The sequence below is a fragment of the Phytophthora cinnamomi genome, assembly GCF_018691715.1.
Source record: "Phytophthora cinnamomi strain GKB4 chromosome Unknown Contig33, whole genome shotgun sequence".
Lineage (NCBI taxonomy): Eukaryota > Oomycota > Peronosporomycetes > Peronosporales > Peronosporaceae > Phytophthora > Phytophthora cinnamomi.
Window position 1 is genome coordinate 1059387 of NW_027150966.1, and position 21096 is coordinate 1080482.

General features: G+C 55.7%; 8 protein-coding genes across 9 annotated transcripts; 4 read left to right on the forward strand and 4 right to left on the reverse strand.

The window, feature by feature from the left end:
* Positions 1–122: 122 nt before the first annotated feature.
* Positions 123–3952, reverse strand: IUM83_04465 (ankyrin-like protein; the record flags this gene model as incomplete). Its single annotated transcript, XM_067928548.1, has 2 exons — positions 123–826; positions 3487–3952. The coding sequence occupies 2 exons, from the start codon at positions 3950–3952 to the stop codon at positions 123–125; spliced, it is 1170 nt and encodes a 389-aa protein (XP_067792728.1).
* A 199-nt stretch (positions 3953–4151) lies between these two features.
* Positions 4152–5786, forward strand: IUM83_04466 (Phosphoglycerate mutase family; the record flags this gene model as incomplete). Its single annotated transcript, XM_067928549.1, has 1 exon — positions 4152–5786. One exon carries the CDS (start codon positions 4152–4154, stop codon positions 5784–5786), a length of 1635 nt encoding a protein of 544 aa, XP_067792592.1.
* Positions 5787–5903: 117 nt separating this feature from the next.
* On the reverse strand, positions 5904–9448 carry IUM83_04467 (uncharacterized protein; the record flags this gene model as incomplete). Its single annotated transcript, XM_067928550.1, has 10 exons — positions 5904–5920; positions 5985–6552; positions 6895–6968; positions 7060–7531; positions 7604–7867; positions 7948–8170; positions 8459–8658; positions 8734–9039; positions 9126–9308; positions 9416–9448. The coding sequence occupies 10 exons, from the start codon at positions 9446–9448 to the stop codon at positions 5904–5906; spliced, it is 2340 nt and encodes a 779-aa protein (XP_067792729.1).
* Positions 9449–9786: 338 nt separating this feature from the next.
* On the reverse strand, positions 9787–10956 carry IUM83_04468 (uncharacterized protein; the record flags this gene model as incomplete). 2 transcript variants are annotated; one of them, XM_067928552.1, is made up of 2 exons in its annotated part: positions 9896–9904; positions 10021–10956. In XM_067928552.1, 2 exons carry the CDS (start codon positions 10954–10956, stop codon positions 9896–9898), a joined length of 945 nt encoding a protein of 314 aa, XP_067792806.1. The 2 variants fall into 2 exon arrangements, with proteins under 2 accessions (XP_067792805.1, XP_067792806.1); XM_067928551.1 differs by having other exon boundaries at positions 9787–10956.
* Positions 10957–12175: 1219 nt separating this feature from the next.
* Positions 12176–13498, forward strand: IUM83_04469 (uncharacterized protein; the record flags this gene model as incomplete). The annotated part of the gene is made up of 1 exon (XM_067928553.1): positions 12176–13498. The coding sequence occupies one exon, from the start codon at positions 12176–12178 to the stop codon at positions 13496–13498; it is 1323 nt and encodes a 440-aa protein (XP_067792591.1).
* Positions 13499–13730: 232 nt separating this feature from the next.
* Positions 13731–16844, reverse strand: IUM83_04470 (uncharacterized protein; the record flags this gene model as incomplete). Its single annotated transcript, XM_067928554.1, has 6 exons — positions 13731–14558; positions 15588–15791; positions 15869–16084; positions 16139–16210; positions 16289–16484; positions 16549–16844. 6 exons carry the CDS (start codon positions 16842–16844, stop codon positions 13731–13733), a joined length of 1812 nt encoding a protein of 603 aa, XP_067792643.1.
* A 120-nt stretch (positions 16845–16964) lies between these two features.
* Positions 16965–18765, forward strand: IUM83_04471 (histone-lysine N-methyltransferase ASH1L; the record flags this gene model as incomplete). The annotated part of the gene is made up of 8 exons (XM_067928555.1): positions 16965–17038; positions 17158–17290; positions 17410–17490; positions 17572–17599; positions 17684–17784; positions 17854–18087; positions 18150–18323; positions 18415–18765. 8 exons carry the CDS (start codon positions 16965–16967, stop codon positions 18763–18765), a joined length of 1176 nt encoding a protein of 391 aa, XP_067792564.1.
* Positions 18766–19155: 390 nt separating this feature from the next.
* IUM83_04472 (Gametogenetin-binding protein 2) lies at positions 19156–20939 on the forward strand (the record flags this gene model as incomplete). The annotated part of the gene is made up of 2 exons (XM_067928556.1): positions 19156–19293; positions 19374–20939. 2 exons carry the CDS (start codon positions 19156–19158, stop codon positions 20937–20939), a joined length of 1704 nt encoding a protein of 567 aa, XP_067792563.1.
* Positions 20940–21096: the final 157 nt, after the last annotated feature.

A 21096-nucleotide genomic window follows, 5' to 3' on the forward strand; every position in this document is an offset into this window, starting at 1 on the left:
AGCATTTGGAGCCGTTACAAATGGGATCACACGGAAATGGATACAGTTCTCAGGTGAAAATGAGCTGGGGATGTGTGTGTCCGAGTTGTAAGCTATCTGCACGTGTGCCTACGTCAGCCTATCTATCCTAGCATCTTGGCAATGCTGGACGAAGAGGCCAGCTCGGCGGGCGTTTTGCCGGCTTTGTTGCGCACTGCTGGCGTGGCGCCGGCGTCCAGCAGCGCCTTGACGATCGAGTTGAAGCCGCCGCGAGCTGCGAGGTGGAGAGCCGAGTTGCCCTCAGCGTTCACGTGGTTCGGGTTCGCGTCGCTGTCTAGTAGCTTCTCGACGGCTGTCGTGTGGCCGGCCGACACGGCCTTCATGAGCGGGGACACTTCTTGAGCTGTCGTGACGTTGACCTTGGCGCCGGCATTCAGAAGCAGCAAGATCGGGTTCAGGATGCCGCGGGAGGCGGCGAAGTGTAGAGGCGTATTGCCAGCATCATCCTTCGGCTCGACAGTGACCCCGAGCTCGATCAGCCGCTCGACGATGGGCAATCGCGAGTGGTTGACGGCATGGTGCAGAGCGCGCAGGCCACCAAAGCTGGTGACCTCGAGGTCAGCTCCGTGGGCAGCGAGGTAGTCCATAACTTCTAGGTAGCCGTTCCGAGCCGCCCAGATCAGCGGCGTGCAGCCGTACGGATCCTTCGCATTCACGTTCAACGGTGCCGGCGTCTTGCCCTCCGCGTTCTCTTCCGGTTCCACAAGCGTCTTCAGCAACTGCAGGTTCCCTACAGCAGCCATCTTGAAAGGATTCGTGTCCACATCGGGGACTTCAAACTTCGGCGCTGGAGGCATGGGAACACGAGGATTGTCGTGGTTTGTTTCAAATGCCAGCGACGCTTCGAAAACAAAAACAAAAACGAAAGGAATACGCGCGAAAATAGAGGTTGTAGGCTACGTCCCCATGGACGCTGCGTCAATCTTCAGGATCAATGTTCATCGATTTCCCATCCACAGGCAACAAGCGCGTCGGAGCTTTTTGTCCGGTTGCCAAAGCAACTAGCGAATGAAGCGAATGATGCGACTTCATTTTCATCGACTTTAACCTCATGCTCGTTCGATGCTTAGCCCGCTTGAGGCGGTATGCATGGATTCGCGCGAAGATTTCTTCAGTGGCATCTTCAAAAACATCGAAGGCGTAGTTTGCTGAGGCTGGAATGCATTGACACCAATCCGACGTCATTTGGTTAGGACACACATCAAACCCTCCCCGGCAGATTTGGAGTTCCTTCCACGTAAACGCCACCCGCAATAGCGCTTCTATGAATTGGCTCAGCGTTAGCTCCCGAGGCTCGATTTTAGCTGTGCCGCTGTTAGCGGCATCTTGGTCGCCACTTTCATCGACCGTCGACATGGGGAGGCACGATAGAAAAATTCGCACTGCTCGAACTTCATCAACGCCGGCGGGGCCTCCAGACGGATCACCAGTACTACTGGTGTTGCTGCTAGTTGCGGCAGGACCGCCTCTACTTGTGATCAAGTTGACCGCACGCAGTGTTTTAAGAAACTGAGTACACACGAGGCCTTTGCCCCTAGGTCGTTGTGGACCCTTGCCACGGTCATTAATGGCACCACTGCGTGTGAGAGCTCCAGCAATGACTAGTTCATCAAAGAAGCTGGTCAAATTCGTCATGTGCATTTCGATAATGGCATGAAGTCTACGCGGAGCACTGCCATTTGAAATGCGAAAGCTTTTCGCAAATGCCTCGGTTTTACGGAGGAATAGAGTTCGAAAGTGATCCACATCCTGAATCTGCGCAAATACGCCAAAATGATCGTGCACAAGTGTCTTCACAGCATCCGACATCTCAATTCCCTCACTTATGACCATACGAAGACGGTTTGGATTTGGCGAATGCGTGCACATCATCCGAGCGACATTAAGGAGAAAGTCAATCAAGCCCTCCCGCTGCAGTGGCGTATCGGTAACGCTGAATTTTGCAGCATCTACGCACTGCACATTTAAGTCTTCCAACAGGCGAACGCGGCTAGGAATCTCAAATAACCCTTCTCCGATAGCTGTAATCGCACCAGTACTTACGCGGCGCTCCGATGCAAGTGCATGAGCAGCGTTTCCAGCGTAGTAGCGAAAGAACCACAGCAACATACGGTATGATCTCCGCAGAATTTCGCGGATACGTTTGCGATCGACAGCGTCGCGTACGGTTTTCTCTGCATCGCTGGACTTCCAATCCACTTTGAAAATTGCATCATAGTCGGCGTCAGACAAGAAACCTAGTCCGCTGAGCATGCAATCGCTTTGCTGTTTTTGGGGTCCCACTTCAATGCTTCTCGTAGAGAAGCAATCGGTATCACTGCTATAGCTTTCACCACTCACAGATTTGGTTTCTTTTATCGAATCTCCGACTCGTTTAATTGCATCTTCCAGTTCCTCTACTTCATTTCTAGCAAAAGAGAATACTTGTCGAGAATGGAAATCATACAGGTATTGATGAAATCGTCTTCGGAAGCCTTTGCGAGGCATAACATCACCCGCCAGCTTGCTCGTGAGATCTGGAGCCTGCGCAGGCTTCTGATGGACGTCAACTCCAGTAATGCTCGGAAGCGTTTCCATGGAACGAGGAAGGTCTTCTGCAATCGACATTCCGTGGCGCTTGGTAATTGTAGCTGAAACTATCGTACCCGCGCGCACGCTTGGCTGTGATTGAGTTCTGTTTTGCCCTGCCACATCTGATCTGGCTTCTGTAGTAGAGTCAACACTGTTGGGTGTAGATCTCACTGTACTCGAGGTCTTTGATTGATTCGAGTCACGGGCAACACCAAGCGACTTGAGTTGGTTGTTGAGTTTCTTGCTCGCGTAGGGAAGTCGTACAGGTTTTCTTGTCTTTCGCCAAGCTTCGTATGAAGCCTCTTCTCGGTTTAGTATTTCACGGATTTTATGGCTCGAAGGTGCTGATGCTTGGACATACGGATTCACAACGAAACTCGGCTCCATTGCTGCTCGTTAATGTTGCATGATGCTAGGACAATGACCAGGCGAGCTTCTTCACCCTAAACTTAGCCCTCAGAAATTATGTTTGTTGCGAATGCTCGTTCCAGTTTTGCCGTGTCGATGGTAAAGTTAGAACCAGGATGTCACCCAGGCTACGCAGTGAACAGCTACTTATGAAATCGAGCATATCCCTCATGTCTTGAAGAAACTTGGAACCCTCAGCAAATGGTGAGGTGGAAATCCTAGGAAGCAACTCGTCGTCGTCTAAAGCTAGCATGTAGGGGCATGATTCAGGCGACAGCAATGTGCCCCAGTACGGCCCTATTGTGACCTCAAGAGGCTTCTCCTTCTCCACGCAGCATACCAACATGTGTAGTGGATGTGGTGACACCCCCGCGAACCTCAATGGCACTAGCGGTAGTCTTGCATCAGCCTCGAACTCCACGCAGCGAAACGCGTCTTCTGCAGGGAAGTATCCGACCCCCCTCGTACGTGGCAGCAGAACGCCCTCGTCGGTCTGCTTCGTGTTCCACGTGCCGGTCACAAACTGCTCGACCTGATACACCACCTGACTGCTCAAAAGAGCCTGCAGAATGTCGATGGAGATCGGGTGAGCGATGCCTCTCTCATCGTCGTATCCCCCCACAATGGCCACTCGAGTCGGCGTGCCGCTCGTCAAAGTCTCCCATTTCTTCAGGAAAAACGCCATCTGCAGCTGGGAGTCCAAGTGCGCCACAGCCACGACGCCGTCACCAATTAGCACCACGATGGAGCACGTGGTGGCGTCGTCCGAGGCCACGAGATCCAAATTGTGCTCGACCGGAGCCACGAACGCCATTTCTTCCGACAAAACGTGAATGCTCCTCAGTCCGCTCTCACGTGTCACCACCATGACCGGGTCGTTCAGTATGGCTTGGCGACGCCCCGCGAGCTCCGGGTCGGCGCCCAGCGCCTCCATCGCCGCCGCTGCGTCCGTCAGATCTTCGCACCCAAGCAGCATCGTTTTAGTTCTTTATTTGATTCCTGCAAAAATAAACAAGTTTCAGAATATTTCTGTATCAACCGCATAGTGAAGCCAAGTCGAAAGCGTCGAAAGAAATTAGGAAGCCAGCTGACCGTTCAAAATTTGGCACAGAAGAAAGGGGATCCGGACCCAGATGAGCATGAGCGGGCAGCTCGAGCGCCCGCTGCAGCGCCGCGGCGGGCGCGTGCGCGGCGCCGAGGGCTACCACAGAGAGGACATCCTCGCGCTGCTCAAGTGCGTGCGCCACGTGGTGCCGACGACCGCCGAGGAATGGGACCAGGTGCTGGAGGAGTACCGCGAGACGCACGCCGGCCCCAAGGGGCGGTCTCTGCGCGACGCGCACTCGCTCAAGGTCAAGTTCAAGCAGTTGGCGCGCAGCTTCGCGCCCGGCAAGGACGCACACCCGGACGTGCAGGAGGCTGGCGCCATCGTGGACATGATGGAGGCCAAGACGACGGACGGCAAGTGTCTGCAGCGACGAGGAGGCCGCGTGCGGGGCGCCGAGGGCTTCTCGCCCGCCGACTCGCAGGCCATCCTGAGCGCGGTGCGGCACCTCCTGCCGGTGCACCGCTCGGACTGGGAGCAGGTGGCCGACGAGTACTGCAGGGAGTACGCGGTGCCCAACGACCGCGTCAGCAGGGACGGCGTCTCGCTCAAGCACAAGTTCCGCACGTGGCTCAGGGCGGACGTGGAAGTCATGCCACGCTCCCTGGTCACGGAGGCGCTGGCGATCCAATCCAGCATTGTTGCCAAGACCAACCAGCTCGGGAAGGCCGTGTCGGCGCAGCTGGACGATCTCAGGAGTCAGGTCGAGGTGGCCGCACGCCCAGCGGATGACAGACGCGGCAGCGAGGTCGAGGCGGAGGCCTCCACGACGGAAACAGCCAGCCCACTAGAGAAGAGCGCTCCGAGCAGTGAGGGAGGGGGGAATTTCCCTGTTAGTGAGCCTCGGCGTGGTGGAAGGACGCTCGGGTCAGAGGGCTACACGCGGTCAGACATGAGGGCTCTGCTCGCTTGCGTCAAACAGGTCCTGCCTGTGGGTCCGGCCAGTTGGGAGCAGGTGCTGCAGCTGTATCGCATGAACCATTGCATCCCTAATGAGCGCTCGCAGCGGAATGTCACTGGGGTCAAAAGCAAGTTCCGACAACTGGTCAACTGGAAGCATGATAGGGGCAAGGCGCCGTCCGAAGAAGTGCTCGAAGCCCGCTCCATCCAACGCGAAATTGATTTGAGCACGAGACTGGGTAAGCACCCACGTTCTGAAAACGGCTCTACCAGTTCATTTCCTCACTCGCCCGAGGCCGATAACTACGGCGAGCAACCTGTATTATTGGTGCATGGCGAGGCTCGTAACAATGAAAACCTCGAGCGACAAAATGTGGCTGATGATGCCACGGGGTGGTCGGTGAGCTCTCAACACTCAGTTCCTGAACCTGCTGTAAAACGCCCAAGACAAGACGGTAACGTCAAAGTGGCGGTTCCAATGGACCCTGAAAGCGAAGCCGTGCGATCTGAGATTGCGAGCAGGGAGCTCGAGCTGCTCCGGCAGCGTGAGCAACGCGAAGCCGAGCAAGCAGCGTGGGAAAAGGAACGTTCACTTCGAGAAAAGCAACGGATGGATATGGAGGCCTGGACATTCGTGTGTGATCGTCTGCGAGCGCTGTACCGAGAGCACTCTACGGAAACTGATCTGGAAATCGTGAACGAGATCAAAGACGAAATCGCTGTTCTCAAGAAAAAGAAGCAGCGGCTAGCAGGTTTGATGTAGGGGGTCAACTCGAGCATTATACTTACGTGAAACCCTGTATTTGTTGTTGCTCTGAGCATCTTGACGAACTTGCTCTTTATCTACCATGCATTAAAATCAAGTGACCCTGAAAAGCGTTTACTTCTCTTTTTCGTCTTCATCCCCCGATGACGAATAGTTCCTCGCTCACCCTGAAAGGCGTTTACTTCTCTTTTTCGCCTTCATCCCCCGATGATGAATAGTTCCTCGCTGGAGCTTTCTTTGGATCAACTGCGAGCGGCGAGAAGATAAGCTTCGCGCCTTGGCGTGTCTTCAACGAGATTCTGCGATTAGCTTTTTCCAGTGGCTTTACCTCCGATGCTGTTTCTGCTGTCTCATCCGCGACGCTCTCTTCAGCTTCGTCATTATCATCATCCGCGCCACCAAACGGGTCACGGGCATCGCACGACACTGGCGAAGTCGTAAAGCTGCCGGAGTCGCTCAAATCTACGAAGTTTAGTTTTGGTTTCCCTTTCTTTGAGGAACCCACGCTTGCGGGAGACGGCAGGTCCAATACGCTGCTCACATCCGTGGAGGCGTCTGCGTTGTTGAAGCCCTCTCCATCATCACTTGACGACGGTTTTCCTGGAGTGTAGAAACCTTCGTCTGGTGACAAAAGCTCGTAGTCTTGAGCTAGCGACGCCGTCGATGTAGATAAACCTTTGGTGACAAGCGGACTTGGACTCGGTTGCGGTACAGAGTTTTCGCGTGACGATGAATTAGTAGTAGATCTTCGGGCGGCAGGAAGCTGGGTGGAGGCACCGCTTGCCACGGTCACTCCGCTATAACTGCCTCTTCTCCTCAATCCCCCGTCGTATGGAATTGTCACCCCACCGCTCTTGCGCTGATGGAGCTGTCGCTGCCCTCCTGTGGACCCATGCGAAACTGTGGGGCTTAGTGATCCGGCTCGCTTCAGCTTAGGCGGAGTACCACTACTTTTCTTCGCAGACTTATCGCCACTGCTTGGTATAGGAACGCTGGTCCGTATTCCGTGGTATGACGGGGACAGTGTGCGAACTGGGAACGATACTCGTCCGTGCGAGTCCGAGTAGGAGTCTGTATACAGGTGAAGACGATGTTTAGAACGAACCTTCACGTGCAGCACTTCATCCGCCACAATGTGAAGAGGAGACAACACTTCAACTCCATCCGCGGTGCTAATGCCTACACAAACATCAATGCATCGTACGTTAGTCTCACTGCTGCGAGTCATCAATTGCAGGCCAAGGTGTCAATTTGACACTGTCAAACTTACAGTCAACACTGTGGACGTGAAGCATTCGGCGGATGTTGTCGTGCAGCGTTTTCTGGGACCACGACTTGTTTACCACAAAACGGACTTTTCGTGTGGTTTTTAAGCCTTCAACAACCAAAGTCACGCAAACAGACCCTTCTGTGGCGATATCGATCGAGAGGCGTCGGCGAACGCGATCCACCAGAGGGCCCGAGATCACTCGATACATCGCATTCGAAAATATGTTGGTGTTCAATCCTTGATCTTCGTCCTCCCCGGATAGCCCACTAGACTCCTTTTCCTTTTCGTGGTCATCACCATCTACCGAGGACGAGGTGCTATGTGAGCCCTCTCCGTCGCTGCCGTCCAGCAGGCTGTCTTGCTTAGCCTCATCGGATTTACCATATTCATCTTGTGCAGCTTGGATGCCGTGATTCGACACATCGTACGCAAGTGTCACTCCGCATACGATTAAGGGGCCAAAAATTACACCCTTTGACGTTAGCACAGAAGAAATTATTAGTATGATACGTTTATAACGAGAAGATACCCAAAGCACACTCACCTCAAAGCCGAACACGTAGACGCCGAACACCACACTCAGGGCGGATACGTATGCGTTCAGCGCTACGATACTCTTTTCGTAGAGCATCTCATCCAGCACAGTGAAGGCCACATATTGGACCGCGAAGAGGGCAAGTGCCTTTACGACAGAAGACGTAAGCCCAATCGAGACCACCCACGGAACGCACACCAGGTAAGGAGGAATGATGGGCACGATCGAGATAAAGAAGGTGACTGTTGTCGCGAGGTACATGAAATCCGCATTCTGTCAATGAACAGGGTGCAAACACAACGTGTAAGTCGAAAAGCAAGACAAAACCGCAACCATCGCAAGGAGGTACGCACCACAATAGTAAAGGAGACCATGGTAACGATCGCATGAATACTCGCCATCTTCAGCGGTAGAAAGAAAACACCCTCAATCACTTTTCGTAGCGATCGAACGACTTCTGGCCTCTTGTGAACTTGAATCGGCAGCAAGTCTTGAACAAGTCTTTCGATAGGATCCCAGTTCATGCACAGCAGGTAGAACATTGACGAGATCAAGAAGAACGAGCGGATACCGAGACTAACAAACGCAATCAACAGCGTGCAAACCAGAAACACCAGCTGTGCGACAGACCCAACGGCGATGCTACTCACTTCCAGCCCCTTGGATGTCCAATCAGTGAGTTGCACTGATGTCAAATTTACCGAATCCACTTTTGAGTACGCAAAAGACACCGCTTGAATTAGTGTCATGTTTTCGGGTAGACTCAGTCGTGAAAAGAGTGATGTGTGTGCAGTAACGTTTCCGTCGCTGGATTTCGCGTCCAAGTAGTACGTCTTGACCAAACTTTTCAACGGTGGCCACCACATTGTGTCGTTGTAGTTATTCTCAACGCCGCTGATAGCTTGCGATATCATGGCACGGCTGTTTTCAACCTGCTCACTCCAGACCTGTCGAGTTCGTTCATCGTTGATAAAGTTCTCCTGCACCCAATCCGACAAGTCAGTAGCCGCACGACTTCCTTCGAGATAGCTCTCGGTCCCCAGAAAGAGAATGACGAACGCGCCCTACTCACAAGCATCGACAGACCAGCAATGTAAGCAAAAGCAATCAAAGTGCCACGCAGTCATCACACATCGCACCGTAATAAAGAATCCAAGGATAAGCAGCACCGAGACGAGCACTTCATCCGAGAAAAAGTAGCGGTAGTAGAATATGCGGCGGTCCAGGATCTTGATCAGACTCAGCGCCGCGATCCAGAAGCCAATGATCACGTTCAAGAAGGACACCCACGAGTACATGCGCATCCAGATGGACACGGCGCCAATGAGTGAGAACAAGAAGATGCCGTAGTTCAGGAACAGTTCCTTGGCCGTGCGGCGCGACCCGTCGTGCGGGTGGCTGATGAAGATCTCGGCCGACTTAGAGAACACGCACGTCAGGAAGCCCTATTGGTCACCACAGCACAGCAACACTGTCAGTCTCCCTAGCTGCTTTGCCGGACCCTTCAACAACGCAGTGCACTGCCTCGTACGTAGCGCTCCACGTCGGCGTCGTCGCTGAGGTACTGCAGCACCGAGATGACGTTGTTCTTGGCCTGACGCAGCGCCTGGCTGCACAGAATGGCCCAGACAATGAGCCGCAGGTAGTTCTCGAACAGCAGGAAGTTGAAGTAGATGAGGACGAGGATCAGCGCCGTCGAGATGTTGCCGATAATCTGAACACGGCCCGAACGCAACATAAAGTGAGCCCTTAGACGCCCCTGAGCGCCGCAAAGCGCGGCGTCATGCACAACAGAGGACAGCGCACAGCACGGCGACGCACCTGGGCGAGGATCATCTCCACGAACTCGGCCATGGTGGCGCCAGCTAGCTGTCGAAGCGCGCGCGCGACGACGACGTTCTCTCAACTCAGGGACAATGCGCTTCCTGCGGACGAAACAAAAGCGACATATTCTCCGCCAATGCGGTGCAAGGAACGTGCGCATTAGCCCCGACGTGACATTGTTCGTGGCGAGATTGGACGACGGAATGCGAATGTTCTAATGCAGTATTTAAGAAGGCAGGCAGGTTCACTATGCTTTTGACTGCGGAGCTCATAGACACGAACTCATGAATGAGTTGTATTAGAGGCACTTGAAGTTAAGTGATGGGCGCATAGCGATGACGCACTTGGCTGCACCACCGACACGCTCTTCAGCGGCAGCCACCGCTGAAGAGCAGGAACTGTATAGCCTCCATCTCTCGCTGCTCGTCCGTCTTGCCCTTGTCGTCGTCATCGACGGCAGGTGAGCCCGGGACGCGCTTACTCGCGCTGAGCAGAGCGGCAGCGTTGAACCGGTGGTCGCGTCGTTGAGTCAGGTCCGACAAGACTGCGGACTGACTGCGGCAGTCACTGCCAGCTCCGGACGAGACGAGGCTGTTGCTCACGGAGGGCGAGTTTTCATCGCTGCGGGGCGGAAATTGCAGCGAGTGTCCGCCTTTCGACAGCAGCAAGTGACTGCGCATCGAATCGATGTTTGCAGGGTGGTGGCGCGACTGGCGGCCGCTGTCGTTTTCCAGCACGCTGTCTCGGTCATGGTTCAACTGAGAATCGACGCCATCCCATTCCCGCTTCGCATCAGGACCAGGGCCCTGCTCGTGGACGTGTCCCTTTCGCTCGGTGGCCGCCAACTCGTGCTCGTTGGATGCATGAGCAGGTGATAGTGCCACAGGAGGATCTGCCTGACGAACGGAGGAGCGCACCTTCCGCGACGGGCCGATCCCAGAGGCCTTCACCAGATCGTACAAGCTTAAGCCAGCTGGCTTGGCTTTATTTGGGGCGTCGTCAGCAAACCCCTCGACGCCATCAACCGCGGATAGACTGCGTCCACGGCCAGCAGCATCATCGGCGGCAAGGTGTGGCGGACCCGAGCCGCTCTGTGACATCTGCGTCTGCTGTTGCGAGACACCACCGCCGGCGGCAATGGCATCCGTTTGTACTGCCGCTTCCACCTGACGAGCGCGAGCTTCCTCCTCCGCCCTGCGGCGAGCGGCGTCCTGCACCTCGCGCTCCCGATCCATTCGCGCAATCCGGTCTTTCCTCGCCTGGCGCTCGGCGGCGAAGCGCAGCTGCAACCGTGCCCTGACAGCGTCCATGTCGGCCATCATGCTCCGCATCTCGTCCACGTCCGCCCGCACACGCTGCTGCTGGGCGGCGGCCTCTTCCAAATCGTCGGACTCGCCGTCTGCCTCGACCTCACTGCCATAGTCACTGCCATCGCTGTCGTTATCGTCGCCGGTGCTATCGGAGTCGTAGCCGCTACTGTTGTCGTCGCTTTCGCTGTCGTCGCTGGTGCGCTGCCGCTGATCTTCCGCTCTGGCCATGGTGGCGTGCGAAAGGCCACGACGCGTTTTAAATTGCACTAATCTGCCAACGGCTTCAACATGAAGGAAGGGTCGTCCTGCTTGCCGCGAGGACTTCGCTCACTTTGTTACTGCGACTTCCTCTGGGCAGCTCAAGCGGTCGAGGGAACGGTTGGAACAACCGGAGTGAGGATCACTAAGTGCCCCGGTTAACCATTTACCAGCCAGCATCAACATTTGCGTCATGGCTACAAACGCCCGGCTAAGTGCGAGATCCAAACGACACGCAGCGGGCGCTGATTGGACGAGGCGCGCGCAATTGGACGCGTCGCCGCGTTGAATCCCGTTCGCGTCCCACGCTCTGGCGTAGAGTCCAGGTCGCCCAGCTCCTACGTACGTGGCTGCGGCGAGCCGAGCTCGGTCTCCGCTGCGTGCGGGCTCCCCAGTCGGAAGATGCCCGCGTACAGGTTGCCGCCCGCCCCGCGGCGCTTCTTTTCTGGCGACAGGCGTTGTCATCGCGGCAATCACTGAGATCGGGCGGCGAGAGGCCCAGCGCTGTAGAGCCCTGCCGCCTTGAAGCAACAGCACCCTCCGGTTCGGCCCAGCCGCGGCCTGAAACGGTCAAGTGGAGTTGACCGACGTCACTGCACTTCTATCTGATAGACGCAGCCATCTGGCGTTGCCGCATCGGTCTCGTATACCGTCGCCGGCTGCTTGTGCTTTCGGGCATGACCGCCCGCGCACGCTGCGCTGGCAGAGTTGGCGCGGGTAGAAGATCACCGAGGGCAGCAGGGCGACAGGTGGCAGCGCTGCGCCGCAAGTCCTGACCCCGGCTCCGATTGCCGCCAGCGTCCAGTTGTGCACATCTTGTAACCCTAGCCCCGTCCCCTCTCTCCCCGCACTTAACCACCAAAAGCACTTGGTGTTTGTATGGCGACGGCGCGTACCGCAATCTGGTTTCTAAAGTGCGACCTTCCACCCGCCGTTGCCCCGCGCAAAGCGATCATCCAGTCAACCGCGCAGCGTATGGCAGAGTTCCTGTCAGAAAGCATACCCTGAATTCAGTTCCATCGCGGCGCGCTGATTGGGCCGGCTTGGCTCGGGGCGAGAGGCAATGTTGCTGTGCACTGGCATGGCTTGGCTCGGAAGCGCCCACGTAGCCGTCCCCATCAATCTCCAATTTCCCTCGAGCCCCTCGAGCCCGGCAGACTCCAGCTAGAGACCCCCTATCTAACTGACCATGCGCATCTCTGGAGTGTTCCGCGCGGCGCTACTGGCTGCTGCCGCCATCTCGGCCTTCTCGCTGCCGGCCTCCACGGAGGCCAACACAGTGGCCGTGAACACGGAGCGCAACGTGGCCGCGTTCGACGCCGCCATGATCAACTCGGCGCACGAGACGCGTGTTCTCGCCGCGCCTATCGACGACGACGACGATGACTACGCCACCAAGGCGCCCAAGAAGAAGGCGAAGAAGAAAAAATCGTCCACGGACGCGCCCAAGACGAAGGCACCCAGCGCGGCCGAAAAGGAGGCGGAGGCGGAGGCTTCGCCCAAGACGAAGGCTCCTAAGAAGAAGAAGAAGAAATCTTCGTCTACGCCTGCACCTGTTGAGGATGAGGAGATGTCGCAGTCCACCAAGGCCCCTGCCGCCTCGGGAAAGAAGTCCAAGGCTACCACCACGGAGGACGTGGAGACTACCCCGGAACCCGCCATCGACTCGAGCGTGAGCGAGAAGAAGATCAAGGGTAACAAGAACGAGGGTATCATTGACGGCTCCTCGGAGGGCAGCGCCGAGATCGACAAGATCGACCTGCGCAACGAGGACGGCTGGGTCAGCGTGTACGACGACCCTCCGCTGCTTGTGATCAAGGCCTCTCTGTACGCCTTCATCTCCTACAACGACACGGAGGTGTGCGACACCTTCAACATGACCATGAACGCTGTGGAGCAGAAGGCCGAGGAGAACGGACGCTTCTCGTACCACGTTGTCGCCTACATCAACTGCACCAAGAACGGTGAGGACGAGACCCAGGGTCGCTTCATCCTCAACTTCATCCCGGAGGGCAAGCGTCTGCTTCTGACTGAGTGCGGTCACCGTGAGGAGGGCGAAATCGTCAACTGGCTGCGCATCCAGGAGGAGGTGCCCGAGTGCATGACCCCGTCGCAGCGTAAGAAGTTCCTCGCCCAGCCCATGAAGCACATCCACGCCAGCAACGGTAACTCGACTGATGTCGAAGCCGTGAAGACTGACTTCCTGTCTAGGCTGGAGGAGTTCGACACGGAGGAGGTTGCCATTGCTGGTTCCGCTACGGTGGCGCTTATTGCGGTCATTGTCGTTCTGATCGTCTTCGTCATGCGCAAGCGCAAGGCTCAGAAGGATCTGGAGCGCACAATTGCCGGTGCCAAGGCCGAGCACGCTGTGGAGGACGACAACCTGCAGACGGAGACGGAGGAGAAGGCCCCCAAGGAGCGGAAGGGTCTGATGGACAGCTCCAAGGCTAAGAGCGACGACCCGGACATGGAGGAGGGCTCGTTCGTGAACTCCCCCGCTGTGCGCGTGTAAACCTAGCTGCGTTTCGACTTGGTGGTTGGCTTCTCGAGGACGAGTGCAGAAATCGACCGTAGATTTTGAACTGGGAGACATGAGTTGTAGCTGTAGCTAGCTTCCTTGCCGGCTTCTGCCTGCCTCGAGATGTCTGCGCTTGCCTGCCCGCATTGCAATGCGCATGGTTCCATTGTGTTCTAATGCATTTGTGTTGAAATATATTCGCGCAGTTTCCTTTTGTTAAAGGTTGTTAGTCCGATGTTTCACTGCTGTAGAACCGAACCGTCCCATCGGATGAAGCTGTGGCTAGCTGCGGGTGCAGCGGGTTGAAGTCGACGCTTGTTACCACGTCAGTGTGGCCTTTGAGCTTGACAAGACGGCGGCCGGTGCGAATGTCGTAGATGTACGCAGCCCGGTCTTCGGAACCCGTAGCCACGTACCGCATGCATGGACTGAAGGCAACGCCCAGTGCCTGGACGCGGTTGACGTGTTCGCAGAAGCGCATGACACAGTTGTCGGCGCGAATATCCCACAAATGCGTGGTGCTGTCTGGCGCGCTGCTCAGCAAGAGGTCGTAGAAGTTGCTTGGATGACTAGCATAGCACGTTGGTCGAGGCAGTGCTACTGTGTGCGCGGCACGGCTGTGTGCGTCGCGCACCACGCGGACAGTACGACCCCCACCACCGGCACCGACGTCCAGGACCCGCAGCGAGCGGTCCGACCCCGCAAGTACCGCCACGGACGACAAAAAGGCCCCGTTCACACAGGCAAGGCTGGTCACGCTCTGCATATCGTCGAAGCTCCATTGTGCGACCCGCTTCTTGCGACTCCTGTTCTCAAGTACTTCAGCATCGTTCTTCTTCTTGGCAGATTTTGCCTTGCTGCTCGAAGCACGAGCGTACACCTCATCCAATTCAAACTGGTGTAGCCGCACGAGGTTGCCACACGCCGATAGCAGAAACTTGTCCATGTAGAAAAATCGCGCCTCCACAATCTCTTGTCTCATGGCCTTCTTGGCACTGGACATCGGCCCCATTGCGGCTGCAGCAGCAGCAATACCCGAGGGTGGTGCGATTCCCTGAAGTGTAAGCGAGGACGTATCGCTTTCGGTTAGCCACATACGACTTGTCCTATCACTGCCGACGGTCACGAGCATTCGATCGTTCTGGCTCCAGTGAATGGCACGCACTGCTTGATCATGCCCGATCAACATATTGCCTTCTCCTCCGAATCGGCTAAATGGCAACTTGCAAATTTGGGCCACCCGGTCGTTGCCACTCGTTGCAAGCCACTTGGCGTCACTTGAATACTCCACGTGTAAAATTGCACCTTGGTGCAGAGTCTTGGGTGGCAACGCATTCTTCGACTGGTAGTGCTGCAGTAGACCACAGTTGGTCGGATATTCCTTCAAGTATGTTCCGACCGATGTAGACGAATCAGTACGCTTTGCTCGGGATCCAGAAGTCGCTTTGCGCGTCAACGTGCGCGATTTCGGTGGTGTTCGCTTCGGATAGAACGGGGTCGCAGAGGACCCATACCCAGACGACTTGATTCGAGTGTGAAATGTGACGGGCTTGTCCAGATTCTTAGCATCTTTTGGCGGCGTCTTCTTTGCCGAAAGAGGCGGCATACTCAACACACTATCCTGTGGTGGCGGGCCCCGTGGAATTATGGACACCCAGTTGTTGGCCTCGTCGGGAGCATTTCGCTCTTGAAAATTTGGGTAGTAGCTTGGTGTTCCGACTTCCGCTTGATTGCCTGTTCGAGGGCTGCTGGCTGTGATTGTAGTACTTAGCATAGTATAACAGGGCTGAAAAGCGCTCATCACGCCGCACTGGAGATGGCTTGAACGCGGTGGATGGTAGAAGGTGAAGTCCTTCGCCATGCAGATCGGATCAAGCGACTGTTGAACACCATTTCTTACCACGATAGCTTGCTGAAAGTCATGAACGATCGCAATCTCGTATGAGTACGCATTCACGCTCAGGAGGTAACCAGGAACGCCAACAACGAGAAACTGTTTATAGTCGAGTAACTCGCGATCGTGGTGGCTGTTGAACTGCAGTTCTTGGGTGGATCTGGACAGCCCGGATGTTGTGCGACTCACGCACACGTACTCCATCGATAAAGCTGGGCCAGAAATTTCCGTATTAGCTTGGTCTTCGTCGGTTTGAGCAAGACCGTCAATAGACCCGTAAGTAGCAGGTACACCAACAGCACTCGAAGATTTCTGTGCCTTTTCACTTCGTGCCCATGGTGGAAGAGAACTGATGACTTCGGGCTTTTCTTGACGTGCTTCCTCTTCGACTTCCTTCCGACCAGCGCAAATGCAGGCATGCCAGTAAGTAACCATATAGTTAAATTTCGAAAATGGCGTGGTGGACAGACCTGCTTTCGGCGCAATGTTTTGCGTAGAAAAGTTTCAACATTGAATGCAGTGAGCTCTTTCGCATAACCGTCCAAGAGCGCGAAGATCTTTAAGGATCCATCGCTAAATCCAAAAGCAGCGTCCCCATTGACTGGGTTAAGCGCGATCGAAAGAATCGGAAACGCTGAAAGTACGGCTGATTGAAACCACAGAGTTCTTGCAGCTAGGTCCCAAATCTGCGCACATATCTTAGTATATCAGCCATGCGATCATATCCCGCAAGTGTATACCTTGAATGTTCGATCTTCTGATGCAGTGATCAGCAAATGGTGGTGAATTGGGTGGAATTTTCCTTTTGTCACCTGGTGCAACCGTCATTAACACTCAACTATGAAAGTTTCATCATCTACATTTCTCAATACAACCGAAGCAACACGTACGCGGGCTAGATGTCCCTCCAGCGTGACCAGCACTTCCTTCCTCTCGATAATAAATATCTTGACATCCCGCTCACTCGCCACTGCCGCCAATGTACCTGTATCATCGAATGTCACCCACCCTGGCTCTGCAGGTAAGTTTTCCACTATAATGCATTGCGTCACGCGTGACCTTCCCGTGATATGCCACACAATAATACTGCGCTTCACTTTTGTCAGCCATATCAACCCCAACATCCAAAGGATCCCAAACCCAATCGCACCAGTCTCGAGAGGCAGAACACAGAGTCACAACTGACGGATCTCTGTCGTAGATTTCAACACAGACGACGCGCTCCGCGTGCCCGTGCAGCTCCAGATCGCGCTCCAGCAGCTCCGAATCCACTTGAGCCTCTGTAAATCCGCCTGTCTGGGACGGATAGTCGGCGTTCCAGCGCACACGAAGCACAGCGCAGTCGCTATACTGCAAGGCGAACACTGTGCATCGTCCGCACGAGTCCGCAGCCGTGAGCGTCGCTCTGGGGCGCCACTGCCAGGCCGCGTCCGCGAGCAGCTCCATGCTTTTCAAGTGTCGCCTCGAGATTGCTCTCGGCCGCCGTTGATTGGCTCGACGCAAGATCGATTTTCAGCCAATGATAGACGGTTTCGACCACATAAAAGCTTGCCACTTTCCGTCTCGATGGAGCAGGTCACGAAAGAGGAGGCGCCGCCGAAGGAGGAGGACGCGGTTGGCGACTTGTCTGCGCTCTCGCTGTACGTATCCCGAGAGAAACCTTAGGTTTCCATGTAGTAGAGATCGCTAGCTATCTAGCGGTATTCGTTGCACCACTTATAGTGCCTGAGGTGCTGAGATAACTGTGATCAAACCTTAGGGACGGCGACCGGGAGCAAGCGTTCCGTGCCAGCCGCGTGTCGGGGACGCGTTCCATCGAGGTGGCGCTGGCAGAGATCCAGATCATTAAACACAATGTCTACGTGCAGCGGAAAGAGCGCAAACTGGCCGAGGTACTTGCTGGGACTGCCCCGTAGCTGCAAAGCGTTCGTTGCGCTCGGCCAGTTGTCGGGTGCTGGAGTTGCCGTGGAGTGGGGATAACCCGTCGTGTTTTACGGCTTGCGCCTGTTAGGACGAAGTGACCATTTGCTCCTGCAAGCCTCCAACGAACGAGAACGAGATGGGATGTCTTGATGACTGCTTAAATCGAGCGGTAAGTTTCACAGCTGGAGTCTGGAGCCTGGAATACATTGTGTCAATAGTTTTCACGATATTTGCTCGCGGATGTGTGCAGGCTTTGGTGGAGTGTATACCGGGGTTCTGTAAGTGTGGCGATCGATGCGATAATATGAGGATACAGCGCGGTGCCATGCCGTCCACGCAGCTCGTTGATTGTGGAATGAAAGGTCTCGGCTTGAGGCTGTTGGAGAACGTTAAGGCGGGCTCCTTTGTTGGCGAGTATATGGGCGAGATCGTGACGGAGCAAGAGTACTACATGCGACGAGTGGTGCGTGCTTGCTGCTAACATAGTTGCTGTTTTGGTTGTTGTGCGGCTAACGTACTCGTATTTATGCAGCTTTACCATAATGAGAAGCATCGCTACATGATGGTGTTGAGCGGCGGCGAGGTCATTGATGCCACGCGCATGGGCGGGTGGGCGCGCTTCATCAACCACAGCTGCGACCCGAACTGCGGAGTGGAGAAGTGGGACGTCAATGGCGAAGAGCGGTGTGCAATTTTCGCTTTGCGCGATATCCTCACTGGCGAGGAGCTGACGTTTGACTACAAGTTCGAGTCGTTCAGCAAAGCTGTGAGTTGTAGTTCGGATTCACACAGTGTGGTGCTATCATGTCTAATAGTTGGCGTGTGCAGGAGATCACGGAGTGCCTATGCGGTGCACTCAAGTGCCGGAAGGTGATCGGCATGAACAATCGCGTCGGGAAGCCGACTGCGCAAAAGAAGAAATCGGAGGCGGCACCTGCTGACGGGCCGAAGCTGCTGGACCCGGTTATCGGACTTAAAGCAAGGCCAGTCCAAGGCGCAAAGGTTTGTGCGCTTGCGGCTCGCGGATATTGTTGAAGGAGAGGAATGCGCTAACACTTAGACTCGCTCTCTCCTTTGCTGCCGGCTTGTGCAGAAAGCGGAGGCTCTGATGCAGCGGATGGCGCGGCAGCGGTTGCTGAGCCACAGCGACATCCGTGTGCTGCGTCGGTCGCACGTGATGCTGGAGCGCAACCTGACGTGGCACATGGAGGACGAGTTCGCCCACTTGGCGCTGCTGCCGTACTTCGTCTCGAAGCACTCGTCGGTGATGAAGCACACGCCGGAGCTCAAGCACGTGCCCGACTTTTTCAACTGGCGAGACCTGCCCAATTTCCCCAAGAAGGTGCGCCGCCTGACGCGGCCCGCGAAGGTCGCTCGACTGCACGAGATTGCTGAGACGTTGCAAGCTCGGCAGGGCCGGGAGGAGCAAGAGGGGCAGCCATAAAACACTATTTAGCTCACTCAGCGTACGGTATCGCCTGTACATGTCGTTGCACTTGCAGTGTTTTCCGGCGTCTTTTTATATGACGAGCCGCATCATTGGTCGAAACCCGCTAGGGCCAGGGCTAATAGAGAGCGAGAGCTTGTGCTGGCCCCATACAAAGCGGCCGCCGTCGGCAAGCCTATTATCTTCGGGGAAGGACGGAAGCGCGAAGCTCGGCCGTCAGTGAGCGAGTAGCCAAGTGACCGAGGGGTCCCAGTCAAGGTGCGCCCTGGCGTCTACGTGCTTGCTGTTCCGTGTGCATCGTCCCTGCGTACGACAGCTCCGAGCTCACCTTGTGTATAAAAAAAATGATTTATCTGGCGGGAGAAGATTAGAAGCGTGACCGAGTTGATGGCCATGGCGGGGTGCGACCGCGAGCCGAGCCCAGACGCTGCAGGCTCGAAACAGCCCACGGACGGCGGCAAGTGCGGCCCCAACGGCAGCTGCCAGTGCCAGCCCAGCGCCGCCGAGACGCGCGAGTTCCGCAAGGTGAGGGCGGGCAGAAGGCGCAGGAGACCCGACCGACAGCGGGAGCTAACGACGACGTGCGTGTGGTGTGGTTGTGACAGCGCTGGCTGCTGCTGACGGACCGCGAGCGCGTCGCGGCGCTGCGAGGAGACGCGAACCAGTTCCTGCAGACGGCCACCGACCTGCTGCCGTGTCCGGGCTGCCGCAACAGCGCCGAGGCGCTGTTCTACAAGCTGGTGGACGGCGTCGTGCGCGTGCCGCAGATCGTCAGTCGCTCGGGGCTGTGCTTCGACAAGGACAGCAACTTCCGACTCAACGAGTCGTACCTCAACAGCCCGGACACGTCCTTCTCGCTCTTCTACCACCAAGAGCGGTGGGCCGCCACCACGCTGGCCAAGCCCGTCAAGCCCAACAGCAAGGCAGGAACCTCGCGGGCGCGGTGTCAGCTCCACTCGCAGAGAGTGCGCGGGCGCCCGCGTCCGGCTGCGTTTGAGGCGTTGTGGCATAAACTCCCGGAGGACCACCAGCGGCATCTCTCTCATATCGACTCGGACCAATTCTTGACAGATCTGGAGAGCTATCTGCGGCGCCATCGCTTTTGTTGTCGATGCAAGGAGAAGGTATTAGAAGCGTATGATCTGCTGATCGGGTCCAGTTGTAGCGAAGATGACTGCGAGGATTGCGGAGGCTTCGAGTGCTCCGAAAAACACCACGAACACAGTGACTATGGCGACGACCTGCACTACACGTCGTACTTGTTCGACGAACTCGCGTTCTCGCGCGCCACGAACCAGATCATTGTGCCTTGTAATATTGAGTTTATGTCCCAGCTGATGTCGCGGGCAGACCAAGAGGTAGTAGGCGACTGGGGTGACCGTCACGCTCGTACGATCGCCGAGGCGCAGGACGAAGTTCTCATATGTCTGGGTATGGTTATTTGGGACAAGATTCAGAATTTGTGGACTAAGTCTCGGTCAGAAAAGCGTTCTGAGGAATTGCTCGTGCACTGCGCTGTCTCAACACTTCGCCGCAATTTTGATGTAGCAGTGGAGGCGCTCCACGGGGAGGAAATGATGGAACAATTGCTTGCAGAGGAAGACGATGAGTCTAGGAGGTTGGCAAAGAAGAAGGAGAAGCGAAAAGAGAAAAAGAAAAAACGCAAGTCGGCTACGAAACTGAAACAAGCAGATCGTTCAGAATCGGAGAAGAGTCAGCAGGCTGACAAACAGAAGCCGAAGCAGACCAAAACGCGCAAACAATCGGATAGTAGTAAGACCGTGACGTCGCAATCTTCGACCAACTCTTTAAGCAGCCAAGGTGACGACGATGATCTCAACAACTCCAGCAGATCCATGGACCCGATGGAAACGCACCAATGTGACTCGACGTGTGATGAACCGTGCCTTCGCGGGAATTTGACCTACGACGAGCGCATGGAGTGGCAGCTACTCTCGTCTATGGGTTGGGACGCGTCTAACCAGTTCACATCATCCTTGCCGGAACTTGACGTGGATACGGACGACGAAAACCACGGCATCCCTGAAGATGAGATCCGGTTCTGGAAACAGAATCGCTCGAGTCTCGTGCGGCGACGCATGGCACAGCGGCAGAAACTGCAGGAGCGGTTCGACCAGTTTGTGTTGCGCACGTCATCGCTGGATGCGTAGTGCGCGTGAATATCAGCAACAGCTTATCTGAAGCTTGTCCACGACAAGATAACGCGTTTAGCTGATTCGTCAGTTTGCAAGTGGCGGGATAAGCATTACGTAGGATACGGCAAGTCTGCATGATAAAATCATTTTCTTCGTTACTCCTACAATATTT